The sequence below is a fragment of the Gopherus evgoodei genome, chromosome 2 (assembly GCF_007399415.2).
Source record: "Gopherus evgoodei ecotype Sinaloan lineage chromosome 2, rGopEvg1_v1.p, whole genome shotgun sequence".
In the NCBI taxonomy this organism is placed as follows: Eukaryota; Metazoa; Chordata; order Testudines; family Testudinidae; genus Gopherus; species Gopherus evgoodei.
In genome coordinates this window covers 294,174,502-294,192,247 of record NC_044323.1, presented here as the reverse complement: position 1 = coordinate 294,192,247, position 17,746 = coordinate 294,174,502, and the positions used below count along the sequence as shown (strand labels likewise).

Sequence of the window (17,746 nt, the reverse complement as noted above, 5' to 3'; positions counted from 1 at the left end):
AGCAGGCTTTCTACTTCTGATGTACTTAAACATTTTTTGCTATTATTTTTTGTCTCTTTGGCTAACTGTACTTCAAAAAAAATTTTGGCCTTCCTAATTATATGTTTACACTTCGTTTGCCAGAGTTTATGCTCTTTTTTATTTTCCTCACTAGGATTTAACTCCCACTTTTTAAATGATGCCTTTTTGTCTCTCACTGCTTCTTTTATTTTGTTGAGCCATAGTGGCACTTTTGTGGTTCTCTTACTATGTTTTTTAATTTGGGGTATACATTTAAATTGAGCCTCTATGGTGTATTTAAAAAGTTTTCATGCAGTTTGCACAGTGGTACGCTGCTGTACCTTTTAATTTCTCTTTACCTAACTTCTTCTTTTGTGTGTAGTCTCCCTTTCTGAAATTAAATGCGACAGTGTTGGGCTGCTGTGGTGTTTTCCCCTGCTGCAGGGATGTTAAATGTAATTATTTTATGGTCACTATTACCAGGCAGTCCAGCTATAGTCACCTCTTGGACCTGATCCTGTGCTGCACTTAGGACTAAATCAAGAATTGCCTCTCCTCTTGTGTGTTCCAGGACTAGCTGCTCCAGGAAGCAGTTATTTAAGAAACTTTATCTCTGCATCCTGTCCTGAGGTGACATGTACCCAGTCAATATGGGGAGAGTTGTTGTGTTATCTGGCTGTTTCCAGTTGTACCTGTTTGGGAAGGGAACTTCCCTAGCCTATAGGAAAAGGAGGAGATGTTATATTTCGTGTGGATAATGTGGAACCACCATCCCACTGCCCAACCCGCTGCCCCTCAAATCTGCATTGCAGGTATAATCGAATGTTTGTTATATGATAGTCAGCCATGAACATGACTACGATAGTTTTGATTGCAAGATTAAGTAATAGGTTGAACTGCGAAGAAGAAAACTCTTTAGATAGCTTCAATTATAAATATTGGCACGGAGAACACAGGAAATCTATGAAAGGTTTTAAAAATATGAAGAAAATATTAGATGCTTCAAAGGCAATTTGTATTATTTACAATTGATCCCAGTGGTTCTGCTCTTGCGGCTGGAGTTCCCTGTTAGTGTTAAACCGCTCTACTGTTAGCAGCTGGGGGTTGTACGTGCCTTAAAAGGGGTGCTTGGAATGGATTCCATTGAAATGGGGGACCCACTTTTCTAGTCTCTGCAAGACTTGCAGCTGAGGGCCTTACAGAAAAGGGTGCAAACCTGCTTTGGTAACGTGGGAGAGCAAAGCATCTGTTGCAGAGTCTTCAGGAAAAAAACTAGTCATTAGTCAAATGGCCACCAAGGGAAAACTTTCTGCTGAAATGCTGGTTTGCTCCACACACAAATGCTGAATAGACTTACCCTGTTATGCAGCAGCCAAGGGGACTTGGTGAGGGGCTGTGAGCCTTCTGCCGTTTCCTCTCTAAAAAGAGCCCCCTTTCCAGTCCCTGTGAGCAGCCGGCGCTGCTCTGGGAGGGCTTTTAGGGACCATCCTCCCCAGCAGCTCTGCTCTTCTCTTTTCCAAAGTGAATTGTGTGCTGGCCAGATTGTTAGGTGCCAGATTGACAGCCATGAAGGCTAATGCCTCCAGAATGGAATCAACCTGGGCAGCAGTGGTGCCGGCTCCTCACATGCTGCCTTGTGAGTCTCCGTTGGGGGAAGTAACCATAACGGTGAGAAGGGAGTTCGAGAAGTGTGGCCTGTTCCATCCTTGGCCTTCATACTGACACTGCCAATAAGGGTGCCCACTGAGATCAAGGGTGTTTTATGGCAAAAGTAAAGCCTAGATCCCCCAAACATTGAGGGCTGCTAGTTGGGGCTCCCCACCAAAATGTCAGTGTCCCTGCCCCAAAATCTCTGCTTCTCAGAACCTAGAAGCATTCTTCCTCTCCAAGCTGTCATCTCTCCATCCCTTTACTGTGCTCCCCAGACTCCTCCTCTCCTACTTTCAGACTTTCCTCTCCTCCCTGCACAGGGAACTTGGCATTGCAGGCCTACAGCATTCTCCCTACAAGGTCCCTCCTGGAGACCAAGCCCTGTCTGGGAAGCCTCCAGTGCTTCACATCCGTCACCTCACGGTGCTTGTAGATATAAGAGGTGGAAGGAAACTAGCTAGGTGACAGCTAGCCCATCTCCAGGGGCTGCTGTGGATTTGTTCTCTACTGTACATCTCCAGATGCATTTTCCACTCTAGTTTTGGGTGTGTCAGGCCTGCTGCTTCCACCCCTTCCGTTGGGAATCTGTTGCATAGTCTGATCACTCTCACGCTGAGGAAGTTTTTCCTGTTGTTTATTCTAATTTTCCCCTGTCTTAATTTAATCCAGTACCCCTAGTTATACTCAAAGGATCATCCCTAAATCATTCCTCTTCCTCCTTGGTGCTTGTACTCCTCAGTACCCCAAGAGGGGACCCATAAGAGTCAAACAGAGAGGGAATGTCAGCACCTGGCTCTGTTTTGAGGTCTTTGTGTACATGCAGCCTGAAGCAGTAGAGGTGCTGGAGCAGAGGTGGGCAAACTTTTGGGGCTCAGGGACACATCTGGGTGGGGAAATAGTATGCAGGGCCGGGACAGGGGTTGGGGTGTGCAGGAAGGGGCTCAGGGCAAGGGATTAGGGCAGAGGAGGCGTGCGGAGTGTATGAGGGGGCTCAGGGAAGGGGGCAGAGTGCAGGAGGGGGCTTGGCAAGGGTGCAGGAAGGATGCGGATTATGGGAGGGGGCTCGGCAGGGGGTTGGGGTGCAGGAGGGGTGTAGGATGTATGAGGGGGCTCAGGGCAGGGAGTTGGGGTGCAAGGTGCAGGCAGGGGGCTTAGGGCAGGCAGTTGGGGGGCAGGGTGTATGAGAGGTTCGGGCTCAGGCCCTGCTTATCTCAAGGGGCTCCAGGGTGGTAGCTGCATGCACCGGGGCCAGGGCAGGCTCCCTGCCTGCCTGCCCTGTCCCCAGCCCCGTGCCGCTCCCGGAAGCGCTGCGGCCCCTGGGGGAGGTAGAGTGGAGGGTTCTGCATGCACTTCCCTTGCCAAGCCTCCAGGTACCTCCCCTGAAGCTGCCATTGGCCGTGGTTTTCCGTTCCTGGCCAATGGGAGCTGCGGAGGGTGGTGCCTGGAGTCAAGGGCAGCGCACGGAGCCCTGTGGCCCGCCTGCCCCCCACGCGGGGGCTGCAGGGACATAGTGCAGGTGGTACTGTGAGCTGGATCCAAAGCCCTGAGGGTCCAGATCCGGCCCGCGGGCCGTAGTTTGCCCACCCCTGGGCCAGAGGAAGAGCTGAACTCAGTGTTGATTGGTTGGGGAGGAAATTCATAGATTCTAAGGACAGAATGGACCATTATGGTCACTTAATCACACCTCCCGAATAACACCAGCCATAGCACTGCCCCAAATAATTCCTAAAACAGATCTTTCAGAAAACATCCACACTTGACTTAAAAAATTGCCGGTGATGGAGGATCTACTACGACCCTAGGTAAATTGTTCCAATGGTTCATTACTTGCACCTTATTTCCCACCTGAATTTCTCTAGTTTCAGCTTCCAGCCATTGGATCATGTTAGACCTTTCTCTGCTAGCCTGAAGAACCCATCATTAAATATTTGTTCCTCATATAGATACTAACAGACCGTGATCAAGTCACCTCTTAATTGTTTCTTTGGGGCGCTAAATAGATTGAGCTCCTTGAGTCTATCACTCTAAGGCAGGTTTTCTAATCCTTTAATCATTCCTGTGGCTCTTCTCTGAATCCTCTCCAATTTATCAGCATCCTTCTTGCACTGTGGGCACCAGAACTGAACACAGGATTATAGCAGCGGTCACACCAGTGCCAAATTCAGAAGTGAAATAACCTCTCTGCCTTACTTGACATTCCTCTGTTTATGCCTTAGCTCTTTTGGCTACAGCATCACATTGTTGAGCTCATGTTCAGCTCATAATCCACCGTGACCTCCAAATCTTTTTCAGAGTCACTGCTTCCCAGGGTAGAGTCCCCCACCCTGTCAATATGGCCTGCGTTCTTTGTTCCTAGATGTATACCTGTATACATGATACATTTAACTGTATTAAAATACTTACTGTTTGCTTGCACCCAGTTTGCCAAGTGATCTGGATCTCTGTATCAGTGACTTGTCCTCTTCATTATTTATCACTCCCCGACTTGATGTCGTCTGCAAACCTTATCAGTGATGATTTTGTTTTCTTCTTGGTCATTCATAAAAATGGTAAATAGCATAGGACCAAGAATCAGTCCTTAAATAGGATATCAGGGTTGGAAGGGACCTCAGGAGGTCATCTAGTCCAAGCCCCTGCTCAAAGAAGGAACAATCCCCAGACAGATTTTTACCACAGTTCCCTAAATGGCCCCCTCAAGGATTGAACTCACAACCTTGGGTTTAGCAGGCCAATGCTCAAACCACTGAGCTATCCCTCCCTGCTCCCTTGTGGGATCCCTGTGAAAACCCACCTTCTTGATGATGATTCCTCATTTAAAAAGACATTTTGAGACCTATCAGTTAGCCAGTTTTTAATCCATTTAATTTGTGCCTTGTCATTTTCTATCATTATAGTTTTTTTAAATCAAAATGTTGTGTGGTACCAAGTCAAATGTCTTACAGAAATCTAAGTAGGTTACATCAATACTGTTATCTTTACCAACAAAACTTTTAATCTCATAAAAAAATACCAAGTTAGTTTAATAGCATCTATTTTCCATAAAGCCATGTTGATGTGCATTAGTTATATTAGTCTTTTAATTCTTTATTAATCAAGTCCTGTATCAACCATTCCATTATATTGCCTGAGATGGATGTCATGCTGACAGGCGTATAATTGCCTGGGTCATCCTATTTACCCTCTTTAAAAATTGGCACATCATTAGCTTTCTTCCAGTCTTCTAGAACTGCCACAGTGCTCCAAGACTTATTGGAAATCAACATTAATGGTCCAATGAGATTCTCCGCTTGTATCCAAGCATTTTAAAAGAACTGGCTATCTCAACATGCTGATTTTAAAATGTCTGACTTTAGTAGCTTCTGTTTAACATTCTCTGGAGATACTAGTAGAATGGAGAGAGTGTTGTCATCACCATATAGTGAGACTATATCATCTGTTTTTCCTTTCAAATACAGAACAAAAATATGTATTGAACACTTCTGCCTTTTCTGCATTATTATTGATAATTCTGCCATTTCCATCTAGTAATGGACCAATACTATTGTCTGGATTCTTTTTGTTCTTAATATGTTTTTAAAAACTCCTTACTGTCCTTAACCCTGCTGGCTATATATTTCTCCTTGGATTCCTTGGCTTCCCTTATCAATTTTCTATAGTTCCTAGCTTCTGACTTGTATTCTGATATATCAACTTCCCCTATTTTCCATTTCTTATTTTAACATATTTTTTTTAACAGCTGCCTTCACTCCCCCTGTAAACCAGGTCATCGTGTTAACCAGCACAGCCGCCTTCTTCAATTGAGGGATTGTATATAGAGCATAGATGAGAGGGCCTTTTGGGAAGACATCTGTAGCACGGGAGCTCTGCTTTGAATGGGCCTTGTAAGGTTTGTTGGAGCAGGATTCTTTTCATATGCAACGTACACACCAACCAACCTCATTTAATTGGTGATGTTCGTTCAAAAAACCTAGGAATTTCCCAAACCAAAAAAGGTTTTTAAAAAAGTAGTAATAGTGGGCAGTGAAGTATGGCAGTGAGGGAAAGGCTGTATCCATTGTCTGATCGCATATTTGGAAACACAGTTTTTAAGAAGGATAATTTTGGCAAAGAAAGTTCAACATTGTTTTTGGGTCCAGCCTTAGCTGTTTTCAGCCAAGTTTGTTTTGTTTACAAGTAAATAGTTTGGGCGGTTCATTGAGCCAAGAGATCTGATTAGCTGACCAGACTTTAATGCTGCTTAACGCTACATTGTCTTGCTGAGTCCTTTGCTTTCCTGCTAGCCTGGACTGACACTTAAATCTTTCTGGTCTGTTGGAAGAGAAAGTATATTTGCAAGAATTCAATCTTACAGAAAACAAGCAAGGGAAAACACAGACTCTTAAGTGTTTTAAGTAGAGAAAATGGAAGAAAGAAAATCAAACTTGGCGAAGTATGTGATTTATGATGGGCCTGACTAAAATCTCAGGTCACTAGTTAAGTTATTACTGTTGAGTAGTCAGTGGATTTAAAGGGGAAAGCCCAGACACAATCATTGCCTAACTCAAGGAATCAAACCTTTTCCTAGAGCAAGACTTGGGCTCTGACCATTGTTAACACAGACCGTGGGATTCTGCTTTTGAAGCTGTCACTGCTGTTGGCAGCTGATCTTTGGCAGCTGCTACGCTGTTTTTAAACATACATTTTTGTAGTGTCCCTCTATCCCCTTTTTTCATTTAAAATTGTATTCCCTTCTCCCCCATCCTCCCCCATGCAGGAGTGGGAGAAAGACAACCCTCAACCTTGTGGAGTCAAGGTTATGGCGATAAATTCTGTTGCATTGTCACTTCTATTCGGAGTAAATTGGCTGGCCGCTTTCGGGCTGAAGGGAAGATAATTTGCTGTAGTATTTCAAATGGATTAGAAATGGATTTGAAGGGAAAGTTCATGCCTCCCATTACAAAGGGTAGAAAGAAGACTATCTTAAGGCACTGTTCCCTCTCTGGCCTTCATTATCCACGCTTAATACCTTTCCTATTTTCCAGCGTTAATGAAATTTCCTGCCGGAGCAGGCCTGCTGGACGGATGGGAAAAGTCTTTAGATCGGAGAGCTTGTGTTGTAGAAAAGGAATTACAAGCCCCTCATGTTGAGGGCCGGCGTATTCTTCAGGTCCTTGGCCCAGCTATTATCTCATTAATTTTATCCTCTCTTCTCAATACAGTTAGTTTCCAAAGGCCATCCTTTCCATTAGGGTAACAATTGAGTAGAGTGCTGTGACACTGCTGTGAATTAAAAGCTACATGCTGTTTTTAGAGGCACCCTACCCTTCTTTAGATGTGTCCTCCTTCCTTCACACCCCCACTTACCCCATGCTGCCCCTATCTTTGCCTTTTGCTCAGATTTTTAGCCGATGAGGCAAATGTCACTTTAAGCAGGTGTAGGAGAGACAAGCCGAATATTACTGCCAGAGCTAAATACCCATTTGGAAGACCAATGAATCCAGCTTAAATCTGTAGAGCCTGCTGTAGGAATGGAAGGCAGCTTTTATAAAGGCATGATTGGAACGATTAAGTTCTAGGCAACACCCTCTCCCTTCTGTATGGGAATGGCTTATATGTGCTCAGCAAATTCACATAATTATTCTCTCTCTCCCGCTGATACATGGCGCATAATGGATCTTTTCCAGTAAATTTCTGGATATCTTATGCCACCTGAAAATAAGATAGCTGGAGCCAGAGCTGAGCAGAGGTAGGCAGTGTCTGAGCGTCCCGTTCCAATCTCTCACAGCGAGATTCAGGCCTCCTTGCACACAAACCTGTGATCTTGGACAGCTCTCTGTTTGAGAAAAGACTGATTGTGTAAAATTCTGTTGCAGACATGTGTCCACTGGAGACTAGATTGACTCTTCCAGACTCATTTGACTGGTAACCCAAGCCAAATGGAAACCTAGGATTCCTGAGGGTGAAAGGTGAAGGAATTAACTTCCTGGCGCAGCGTGAAATGCAAAAATTAAAAATAACTCTCGACATGTTTAGTGTAACCATAGGTTATCAGGGTTCCCATGCCTAGCACTCTGTGCAGTTGTTGTACCAATTATATTAGACCAGTAAAAACCAGCAGGATCTTATTAAAGGGGACAAGACAAAGATGCCACATTTATTATAACAACAATTTATGACTAATAACTAATATCTTAATTCTTATACACACACATTATACCTAATACCTATAAACACAAACACACACATTCACATTATACCTAATACCTATACACACACACATACACACATTCACACCCCCCCCCCCCCACATTCATCAGGTGTTCTGCAGCTGCTGCATAGTTACCAGTCCTGAAGATAGCTTAAGTTCATGGCTTGATTTGCAGCTTGGGTTCGTAGCTTGTGGCAGCTAAGTGGCCAGGAAAGCTGGGCACAAGGCTGAGCTGGATCTCTGTTGGGCAGGCACCGATGTTCTTCCATGTTGGCAGCAGAATGTTACCCAGAGTCTCTCATCTCATCCTTCTTTTTTATAGGCTTTTAGTTTGGATTCAAAGTCTATAGGTCTTGCTGTGTCACGCTGCCTCTGGGTTTAGATTGATCACCCATCAATTGCAGGCGTGACTTTCAGCCTTGGACCTGGCTTTGATCTTCCTTCTGTCGTTCTGTTGTCCTTTTCTTTTTAGGGTGGATGCTTCTTACTTTGTTTAGGGCTGTTGTCTAGGTCTTCATCCGTTGGTATTTGAACTTTATCTCATCAGGACAGGCTGGGGCTGGAGGCTGATTCCATCATTCATACATACCTCATTCACACATCTAAACTAAACTAATAAGATTACAGCAGGGTTTGCAAAAATGAAGGTTGGAGGAAGCTTTTACAAAATGGAGTTTGAAATGGGGTTTGAATTACAATATGGAACAGAAGTTACAGTGTAGGCAAGTGTAGTGAATGGTGAACAGAAGTTACATTAATAAAGTGAACAATTGAAAACAATTTCATTTATCAGTTCTACACAGTAAGGTGAATTCAGGCAGAGAATGTGTTCAATCTTCTGCTCTCCCACCCCCACCTCCATGTACAGTAGGTATTCTGTAGCATTTCTGCACCAGTCTGGACTGTATCTTTTGCAAGCAGGGTGAAGACAGATAATAAAACTGCTGAAGCAGTAATGTAACTTCCTGGCGCCTTTCCCTCAGTCTTTCTGTCTCCAGCGGGGGAAACAGCTCTAAAGGTTATTGGAGCGGATTACAACTCTATTTGGGAGTTTTTCCCCCCATTAACTTTGACTTTTCTAGAAATAAACATTTTTCAGGTCATAAGCCCTAGCTGGTAGGTGACCCGGTCTTCCTGGAGTCCTGGGGCTGTGGGCATAGGGCACAGGTGGAAGCAGTGTTCAGAGAAGTTACTATTCAGAGTCTTCCTGGCACAAAGAGAATGGGAACAAAGGCAGAGATGATTCCAGCAATCACCGCTGTGGCACAAAGCTTCCCTCGGCCAGCAACACTGTCATGCCCTCAGGTTAGACTTCGACTGTATGTATCTTGTCCCCACAGTGTCTTCAGATGTGTGTCACCCACATTAGTAGCACAATCTGTGGGTATGCAAACACAGCATGTATGCTAATGCGTGTGTGTGTTCAGCGTGCTGCTGAGATTTCACTGCTAGGGACTTGGGAGGACCATGTTATATTCTGAAACGGAGGAGCTAAGAATGCAGTATAAAGGCCTCTCTGTCCGGCCTATCTGTTACTATGTCACTCCTACCCCACACAAGTGCAGCTCTGAGTCTCTAATCTCAGGAGAAAGATAGATTCTTGTAGCACGTGAAATATTATTTGGTCAATTGGCTATGAAGCTTAGTCAATTCCAGGATCTCTCAACCCCAGCAGAATCCGACACGCTGAGCTACCAGTTCCAGAGATTTTCTCCTAGCTGAATTTGAATGGACCTCACACTTAGGCCTCAGTCCCACAAGGGGAACAATGCAAGCGCATGGTCTGCCTGTGTAGTTCTACTTAAACATACCACGCCTTCATCCTTTCAAGTTAGTTCAATTTTTCCCCAAGATTCCAGCAGTCTGACTAGTGGTTCTGAAGGCAGAATGAGGAACAGTGCTGTTATCCTGTTCTGGGATCTCCCATGTGATATGTGATTCTCTTTGGCCTGGTGTTCTCTTCAGAAGCCTTCCAGATGTCACTGTGGTGGAACATCTCCAACTGGGGTAAGACAGCTTAGCTTAGGTGGCCCGTCGGTGGTTCTGAAGCTTACATTCCAAACTCTGCCTGCTAGTTAAGAAAGGCAAAGTACGCTGAGGAGCTCTCCAAACTGTGACACTATCCATAGCATTTAAGTAGGGTTGTTGCTCCCGAGATGCTAGCCTGGTTTCCTCGGATGTTCTGGGCGCTGACTACTGCTTTCTCTTTATAAAGAATTAAATATTTATAAACTGCAGTGGTTGCTATGAGGGAGTTAGTATTTGCTAGCAGGTACTATGCAGTTATTCTCTGCTCAGTCACAAGGGAAACCTGGGATGTGTTTCATGGAGTGGTAACGATTGGGCAAATGGCGTCTTTTGAACAGGAACCACTGTAGTTTGTAAACATTTAATAGCTTGTAACTCTGTGATGAAGAGAAAATCATTGTCCAGAGTGGTCAGGGAAACTGCTGGAACTCTGGGAGCAACAACTGGGCTTAGGCTGGTTGTTAGTAGCATGGTTTGAACTGCATTGAGCACAAGCCCTTCGCTCTTGTCTGCACAGGCCCTAAAACTGTCACTTTAACCCAGTTTTCAATGAGCTCCGCTTAGACGTAGCTTAGCCAGCCTGTGTGAATAGGGCCAGGTAGGGGACAGAAATTGTGCTCCTGTCACTGAGGCTGCATTTATTCTAGAGAATTGAACTGATGGGCTTAAAGTGCTTTAAACACAAACCGATCGCTGTGTGCACTTAACCATACGGGCAGAAGTGCTGCAGCTCTTGGCTTTGTATTCAGGATGTTTAGCTTCCAAATACAGATGAGGTACAAACACTTCTTTTCCTGACCTGAATGAATGTTTTGGGGGTAAAAGGATTTTCCTCCCAGTGTAGCCAGGGCTCTGTTCCCCCATAGTTTTCTCTCACTCACCCATGTTATATTGTGTGTAAGTGGATGTTAGTTTTTCAGACACCAAGCGGTGTACAACACAGTTCAGTGATCGTTGAGCTGCTAAATTAACCAAGTTACTTGTCAGAAAAGCAAAGACGGGGGCCACAAGTGATTCCACCGAGATTAATATGCTTTCAGCATTGAGTTCCAACTCGCAGGAAGTGGCTTGGCTTATATACATTTTTTTCCCCCAGTGAGAATTACCTAGTGTCTTGACAGGGACAGCTTTCACTTCAGCAGTTTGCATACACACAATTTGCTGCTAACACCGGGGGAGAAAAATAAGCGTAACTTTCAGTAAGCTTCTTTTCGTGTTCTTTGCAACATGATAGATGTAAGATATTAACACAGCAGCATCTGTATGCCCTGAGCACTGCATCAGCTTCACTGAATTCTGTGCATCTCTGCTGGCAAGCCGGAGATGGAAATTTAAATGAGCATGTGGGTTTTTTCTCCTATCAGAGACTAAAAGAAAATATTGAAAGTTCCTGTATCAGAGTAATTTTGTAATAGCTGGGCCTTGTGTCTCGATCAATGATGTTTTATAGGCATTCTTTGATGTTTTATATGTAGAAATCGAAGTAAATACATCCTGTATCGCTAAACATTTCTACCATGCCGCTTGTATATAGAGATTATGGACACATCCCTCTCTCTGAGCAAGCAAATACTCTGTTTCTAACAACACAGTCACATAATTCCTTTTTTAGTGTCAAGTGTGTGTAGTTCTTAGTTTCTTGTAGGCACCTCTCTTGGGTTGAATTTTCTTGTAAGGATCTTTGCTGTTATACATGATTTCCAATTAAGTTTGGGAAAGCAGCTTAAGTACTTTCAAACAATATTTGCTAACCTGAAGGCTCCTGTATTTGATTAGTTTTTACACTTGGGTTTGGTTTTATCTCGGGTGGAAGTAACTCCATGTTCTGTTAAAAAGCTGTTTGTCTGCAGTGGTTAGTTTTAATCACAGCGGTAGCATATTACAACTATCATAGCTAGTGAAACCAGGCAGCATGTACCTTTTAGCTAGCATACTTTATTTAAAGGAAACTAACTGCAACAACCACTTTAGGGTGGATAGCTTTAATGAGGCCTTTTCTGGGCATGTTTTCCAGAGAAGGATTTACTGAGTCTCTGTATTTAGAACAATACTGAATGCAGGTGTCTGTATTAAGGATCTTCCTAGTAAAACCCTGCAATCTAATGCAAATCTGAGCAAAGAGCCCTCAAGGTACAACAAACTAATTGATACCTTAAGTACAGGCCTGTCTATGCAAGCCATTGTGTAGCTCTGAAAGAGGCTTGTGCTCTTTGAAGGTGTGTGTTTTTATAGGTACATGAGAGAGATGCTTTGAGCATCTATTGTGCTTTTCATAGAAGGATCTCAAAGCACTTTACAAGCATTACAACATTTAAGCCACTCAGCCTTCTTGTTGGTACAGGTGAGAGAAACTGAGGCACAGTTTAAACAATGCCTGCAAGGTCACATAGTTTGGGGCAGGACTGGGAATAGACCCCACATGCCCATTTCAATTCTTTAGCCCCCAAATCACCCTTCTCCTGTAAATTCAAACCTTCACTTTAGCTTTGAGTTTCCAGTGCCCCATGCAAAAGGTATGTGACTTCAAAGAACCTGTGGTTTTGCAGCAAGGAAGTTAGTCTGCTAGTTACAAATGCCATATAAATAGTATCTAGCTCTGAATTCATTTCATTTTGTGCAACATGGTTATCTTTAATATGTCCTGGGTGTGGAAAGTAGGCAGCGTAAGTGGAGATGTAATGTAGATGCCTTGTCTCAAAATGTTGTGTTTTTTTTTATTCTGAGCCCCTGTAGTCTGTCAGTGACTGTGGTCCACAGCTCAAGACTAACACAAAATGGGAACGTAAGAATGATTAGCATGTAGGCCCACTTGACAACGCGTTGCTCCAGGTTAAAATATGGAGCTGTTCGAGTGAAGGAAGTGGAGGTGTGTAGTTCAGGTGGTCTCTCTTGCCCAGGGAGTGTTGATATTGCTTTATGGTTATGAAAACTTTGTGTTTAACATATATTATTTGTGTGTTAACATAATAAGGTGTCCATCACTAAGGTATCAGGATCCATTCTTAATGTATATACACTATAACTCTATGCATCCTCTCACAACATCTAGTTCGGTTCCCTTAGATCAGACCGAATAGCTAACCAGCTAGGAGACCAATTTCCAGGGGATGCTAATACTCATAATTTTGCTAGAGCCCACACAAAATAGACGCACCTTGAAGATAAATCTCTGGCTCTGATATGTCTGTGCTGTGAATGAATTCGACAGCTGAAGCCCTGCCGCTGAGAGGCCTTTACCGCAGGTCTTTGGAATTCTGCTCTGGGAACCAACAAACAAAGCCTTGGCTGTTTACCTCTGCCATGATGGGATTCAGGGGGAGAAGAGGTGGTTCCTGAGACAGGCACTATGTGCCTTCTAGAGGCTGATCAAAGTCTTGAATTGCACCAGGAAGAGCATGGGATTAACATGCGATTATTCTGTTGTGTCCTATCTCCCCTGCCTAAAAGGAGAGTAGCTCCATCCTGCACTAGGTAATGCTTCCAAATGCCCCACCAGGGGAGTACCACAGAGCACACGTTGCAATGTAGTGTAGCTTGGAGGTGAGGAGATGAGGTTCACTCCTGCCAGGCCTTGTGAATTTCAGACTCTGCATTGATCTCCTAGTGACATTAGAGAAGTTTCTTAAGAACCAAATGTTATGCAAACCAAGCACCTCTGATCTCTAAAGAATCCTGTGTCCCATAGACCAGTGGAACTAGATCTCTTTAGCGAGAAAATTACTTCCACGTTGATTTTTGGTATGGATGAACTGAGAAAACAGATTGGAACCAAGATGACAAACTTCTGAAATGCAAAAGATAGGGGTTGTATCCCATTTGCAGGCTGATCACGAGGCTGTAACCTGGCATAGTCAGGCTTATTATTAGGGATACTTAAATTGCCCCCTTTACCGTAGTAATGGAGTGCCTCATAATCTTACTGCATTTATCTTCACAACACCACCGTAGGGTGGGGAAGCGCATTTATCTCCATTTTACACACAGGGAACTGAAGCAAAGAATGATCGTGACTTCTCCAAGGTCACACAGCAAGTCTGTGGGAGAGCAGGGTCCTGAACCCAGCTTTCCCAGTTCCCAGCCTACTGCTCTAACCCCTAGGCCATCCTCCTTCTCACTGTATCACAGATTTGCACATTAAGACGGCAGAGGTGAGAAGCTCTGTGGAGAGAATCCAGGAGGAAATCAGGTGCTGCTCACTTTCATTCTGCATCATGATCCAATCCCCACACACCTGTCTGGCCAGTCAGTGATCCCACCTGGGCTTATGCTGTTTGTAGCCCCATTAGAAATGCTAACTTCAGTGTACAAGAATGACAGGGAAGTTCCTTTCTCCATTTCATGTGAGTCCCTTGCTATAAACACAGATTTTTAGACCTTTAATAAGATGAGTGCGTCCCAAAGGCACGTTGAAGGGCTTGCCAAAGAATCCGATTGCAGATTGCTGCAGCATAACTGTTCATTCTAAGGTTTCTCCCACCCTGCGTCTGTGGAAACTCGCTAGCAGATATGTAAGGTGGGTAGCCAATGTCAACAGCCATATTAAATGAATAGACTGTCAAACTAAGCACTAATAAATGTAACTATTACATTTTACAGTTCTCTCTTTCTTTGCAGCACATCTTCATTTAAGGGTAATGCTCCCAGGGTTTGTGTCCTGCTGATAGGATGCCAGGCCTTAATTTACAGATATTCTTCAATAATGCGCGGTTTATATACGTTCTGTTAATAGCATTAGGAGCATAAATTGTACTAATACAAAATTAGAGCTGTAATTTGCATAAACAAATTATTGTTTGGATTAGTGGTAAATGGTTAAGAGGACTGCATATTTGAGTGGATTTGATTTGGCTGCAACAGTTCTGGTGTGCATAACAGCATCAGTACAAAAATGAGGCACACGGCTTTACACGGTTTGAATGCAAGCTGGCATTACATAGGAAAAGTCAGTCTGTCAACTGGAAGGGTTTCCTGCAGTGAATGAGCACATGGAGGGTAGAGCTGGTACTAAGGTATTAGTTCACAGCCTTTATCAGCTGCTGTTCATCTCATGCAGCTGTCAACAGGCCCTAGATTAATCGTACCCCAGTGTCCTAAAAGCACCAGGGCCATGTGATTGTGCTAACCTTTCTCCCTCTGACTGCTATGTAGGCCCTAGGCAGGTCAGTGTCTGTGCCTGGTGTTAGGCAGAGCACTGATTAGACGTGCAGGCCCTGCAGGAACCACTTGTAAGGCCTTAAAGAGGTGCAGAAGGGCCACAGTTTTATGGATCACTTTTCTCCAGCTTTAGGGCTCCAGTGAGTTTGGTTACACTCAGTTCAGCTGCGGAAGTGGGGCACAATCTGGTCACTGTTTGTCCCACCTGTCTGTGGAATTCCAGGCCTACATCTGTTGCCAGCTGCTTATGATTGCAGATGGGTCTTGGGCTGCCGGCCTCATCTAGGCTGCCCCAACACTTCTATCTGGCTAGGAAGGACATCCTTTCTTGGGGAGATTTTTGCAGAGAGGGCATCTTCTCCTGCACTGGTGCAGAACAGGGACAACCTGGAAAAGGGGGCGGCTCAGAGAGAGCCAACTTCTGGCTTTAAATGAACCATTGAGCTTGGTTTTCCTGCCCTTGGCAGCTATGGATCTTCCATGAGCCAGGGCTTTAAGGACAGGATGTTCCAAACCAGTGGGCAGCTGAGCACTCCTGTGCCCAGTTTCACTGGGATCGTTGTGTCCACATGTATGTATTTTGGTAGTAGTAAAGTTGGCTCTGTATTTAGAAGGCACACAGAAACCTCGATGTGCTATATGCTGTCATGCACTAATAGCCACAATACAGCCCAGGTTTTAGCTGTACTTCAGGTTCAGCGTTGGAGGTCCACGGTATCAGTCAGCAATATTTAGGGCCAATGAACTGGGCTGGGTCAACCAAAGCCAGGGTGCCCTGAGAAGCCATTTGATGTCCCTTAGCGCCCCTCAGCCAGCTTCAAGACCCAGAGTTCACTTCCCAGGAGCACTTCCCCCAAACTTCTGTTCCAGCTTGGAGAGGAAGGGGCTTCTCAGGCCTGTAGGGAAGGGGGAATGAAGATGTACTGTGTCCTGAGCTGAGGAGCGGAAAGGCCTTAAAGGGAGTAGTCAATAGATGTTAAACAAGAGGAGTGGGGAACCTATGATTTTCCTCTGGCCTGCAGGAGAATAGAGCCCCTGATTCCTCCAGTTATTTAGAGCTCTCCATCATTGTGGTAGTACAGAGCATGAGCAGGAAGGATCCAGCTAGCACAGCAAGTGGCCCTAAGCAGGGTTGGAGACTCCCTCCATCTGTAGGGTTGTCCATGAAATCTGAAGCAGAATGGATACCAAGCTCACCTCTTCTCTCATTTGTGGCCTTTCTTTGTCTTTTTGAAGGTCTCTGGTATTAAACCAAATGCACCAGTCACCCCTGGGCGGCAAATCCCAGCAGCTGCAGCCGAGATGGAGGAACAAAGGCTTTTGCTGTATAGGAGGCGTGATGTACACAGTGTCAGCCAATAAGCTCTCCAAAACCTCCAGCTCCCCAGTCAGGGGTGGCGACCTGAGTAACAAGCTCCACAGTAGAACAGGTAGGTGATGATAAGGCCTCTGTGTCCTGTGCTGAGAGTTTGCACGTCTGTGTGTGTGAATTCCCAGTGAGACAAACTGAGCAACATATGTCCACATTCACATCTCCATCATGTGGCACCGTCCGCTGCGCTTTTGTCCCCCGCTTGCTCCTGAAGGGTCCCAGCCACCAAGGGGCCAGTAAAAACCAGAAATCAAAGTGAGAGAGGAGCAAACTAATGCAACCATGCAGGCCATGGATACTGTGTCCTCTGGTCTGATTGAATGAGAAATATGGATGTTTCTGAATGGGATGAGATGGTAAGAGCAAGGTGAGGCTTACAGAGATGTGACACCACTTTGTTAAAGCTCGCCAGCCCGGCGGTGTTCCCGCAATTGCTGCTTCTCCCCAGACATTCTTGCTGCTACTCAGTGTGACTATTTTAACTCTTCCCAAATGCATCAGCATGCTGCTGGAGCATGTGCCTGAACTATCATTTGGTTGTCACCCTCCCATAGCCTGCTTGACAGCCCTACCCATAGCTGTTTACCAGACAAAGGGAAGACTGCCTGAACTCAGGTGATATCATCCCATTCTCCTAAACGCCAGAGGTGCCGAGATACTACTCTGACGGGCACCCTTTAGCTGCCTAAGATAGTGCTGCCTGTAAATGGCTCATCCAGTTCAAAGGCATCTGTTGGGTTCACCAAATTAAACTTAACACTGATCTAAGTAGATCAGCCGTGGCTGTTAACTGCTTTTAGAGATATTTGTCCCAATCACATTAGTTTCCTGTCTTCATCACTTTTGTTATAGAAGTGTCAGCTGTTGGTTACTGCTGGAGGTAAAATGACAAACCTAGATTGACCAGTATCCTAGTCTAGAATGGCCTGTGTTCCTATCCCAGGTGTATTTGACAGCTTGTCTTATGTACTTCTCTTAAGCAATCCAGGGCTTGAGGACCTGTTGTGCATTTTCCTCCATTTCTATCTGTGCTCAGCAGGTGTTTATTCTGTAACCACTGTTGTAAAGGAAAATCAGGGATAATCTGGCTGCCTCTCTCAAGCATTTGTGTCGCCCCATCACCGTAATACTGGAGCCGCTCACAGTCTGTAATGTATTTGTCTTCACAGCCTCACTGAGGTGTTGTGAAGTTCCCTTCTCATTGTACAGGTGAGGAACTGAGGCACAGAGACACTGAGGCTATGTCTACACTGGCGCTTTTGTCTGCCGGGGGTGTGAAAAAACACGCACCCCTGAACGACATAAGTTTCACCGACAAAAACGCCGGTGTGGACAGTGCTGTGTCGGCAGGAGAC

General features: G+C 44.8%; 1 protein-coding gene across 3 annotated transcripts in view; it reads left to right on the top strand.

Annotated features, from left to right (window-relative positions):
- The window catches only part of ZC3H3 (zinc finger CCCH-type containing 3), a 351,980-nt gene that overhangs the window by 196,758 nt on the left and 137,476 nt on the right, over positions 1–17,746 (top strand). For all 3 annotated transcript variants that reach the window (XM_030553922.1, XM_030553923.1, XM_030553924.1), the window contains exon 5: positions 16,256–16,449. In XM_030553922.1, the coding sequence (XP_030409782.1) occupies positions 16,256–16,449 (194 nt within the window). The remainder of the gene's footprint in view (positions 1–16,255; positions 16,450–17,746) is intronic.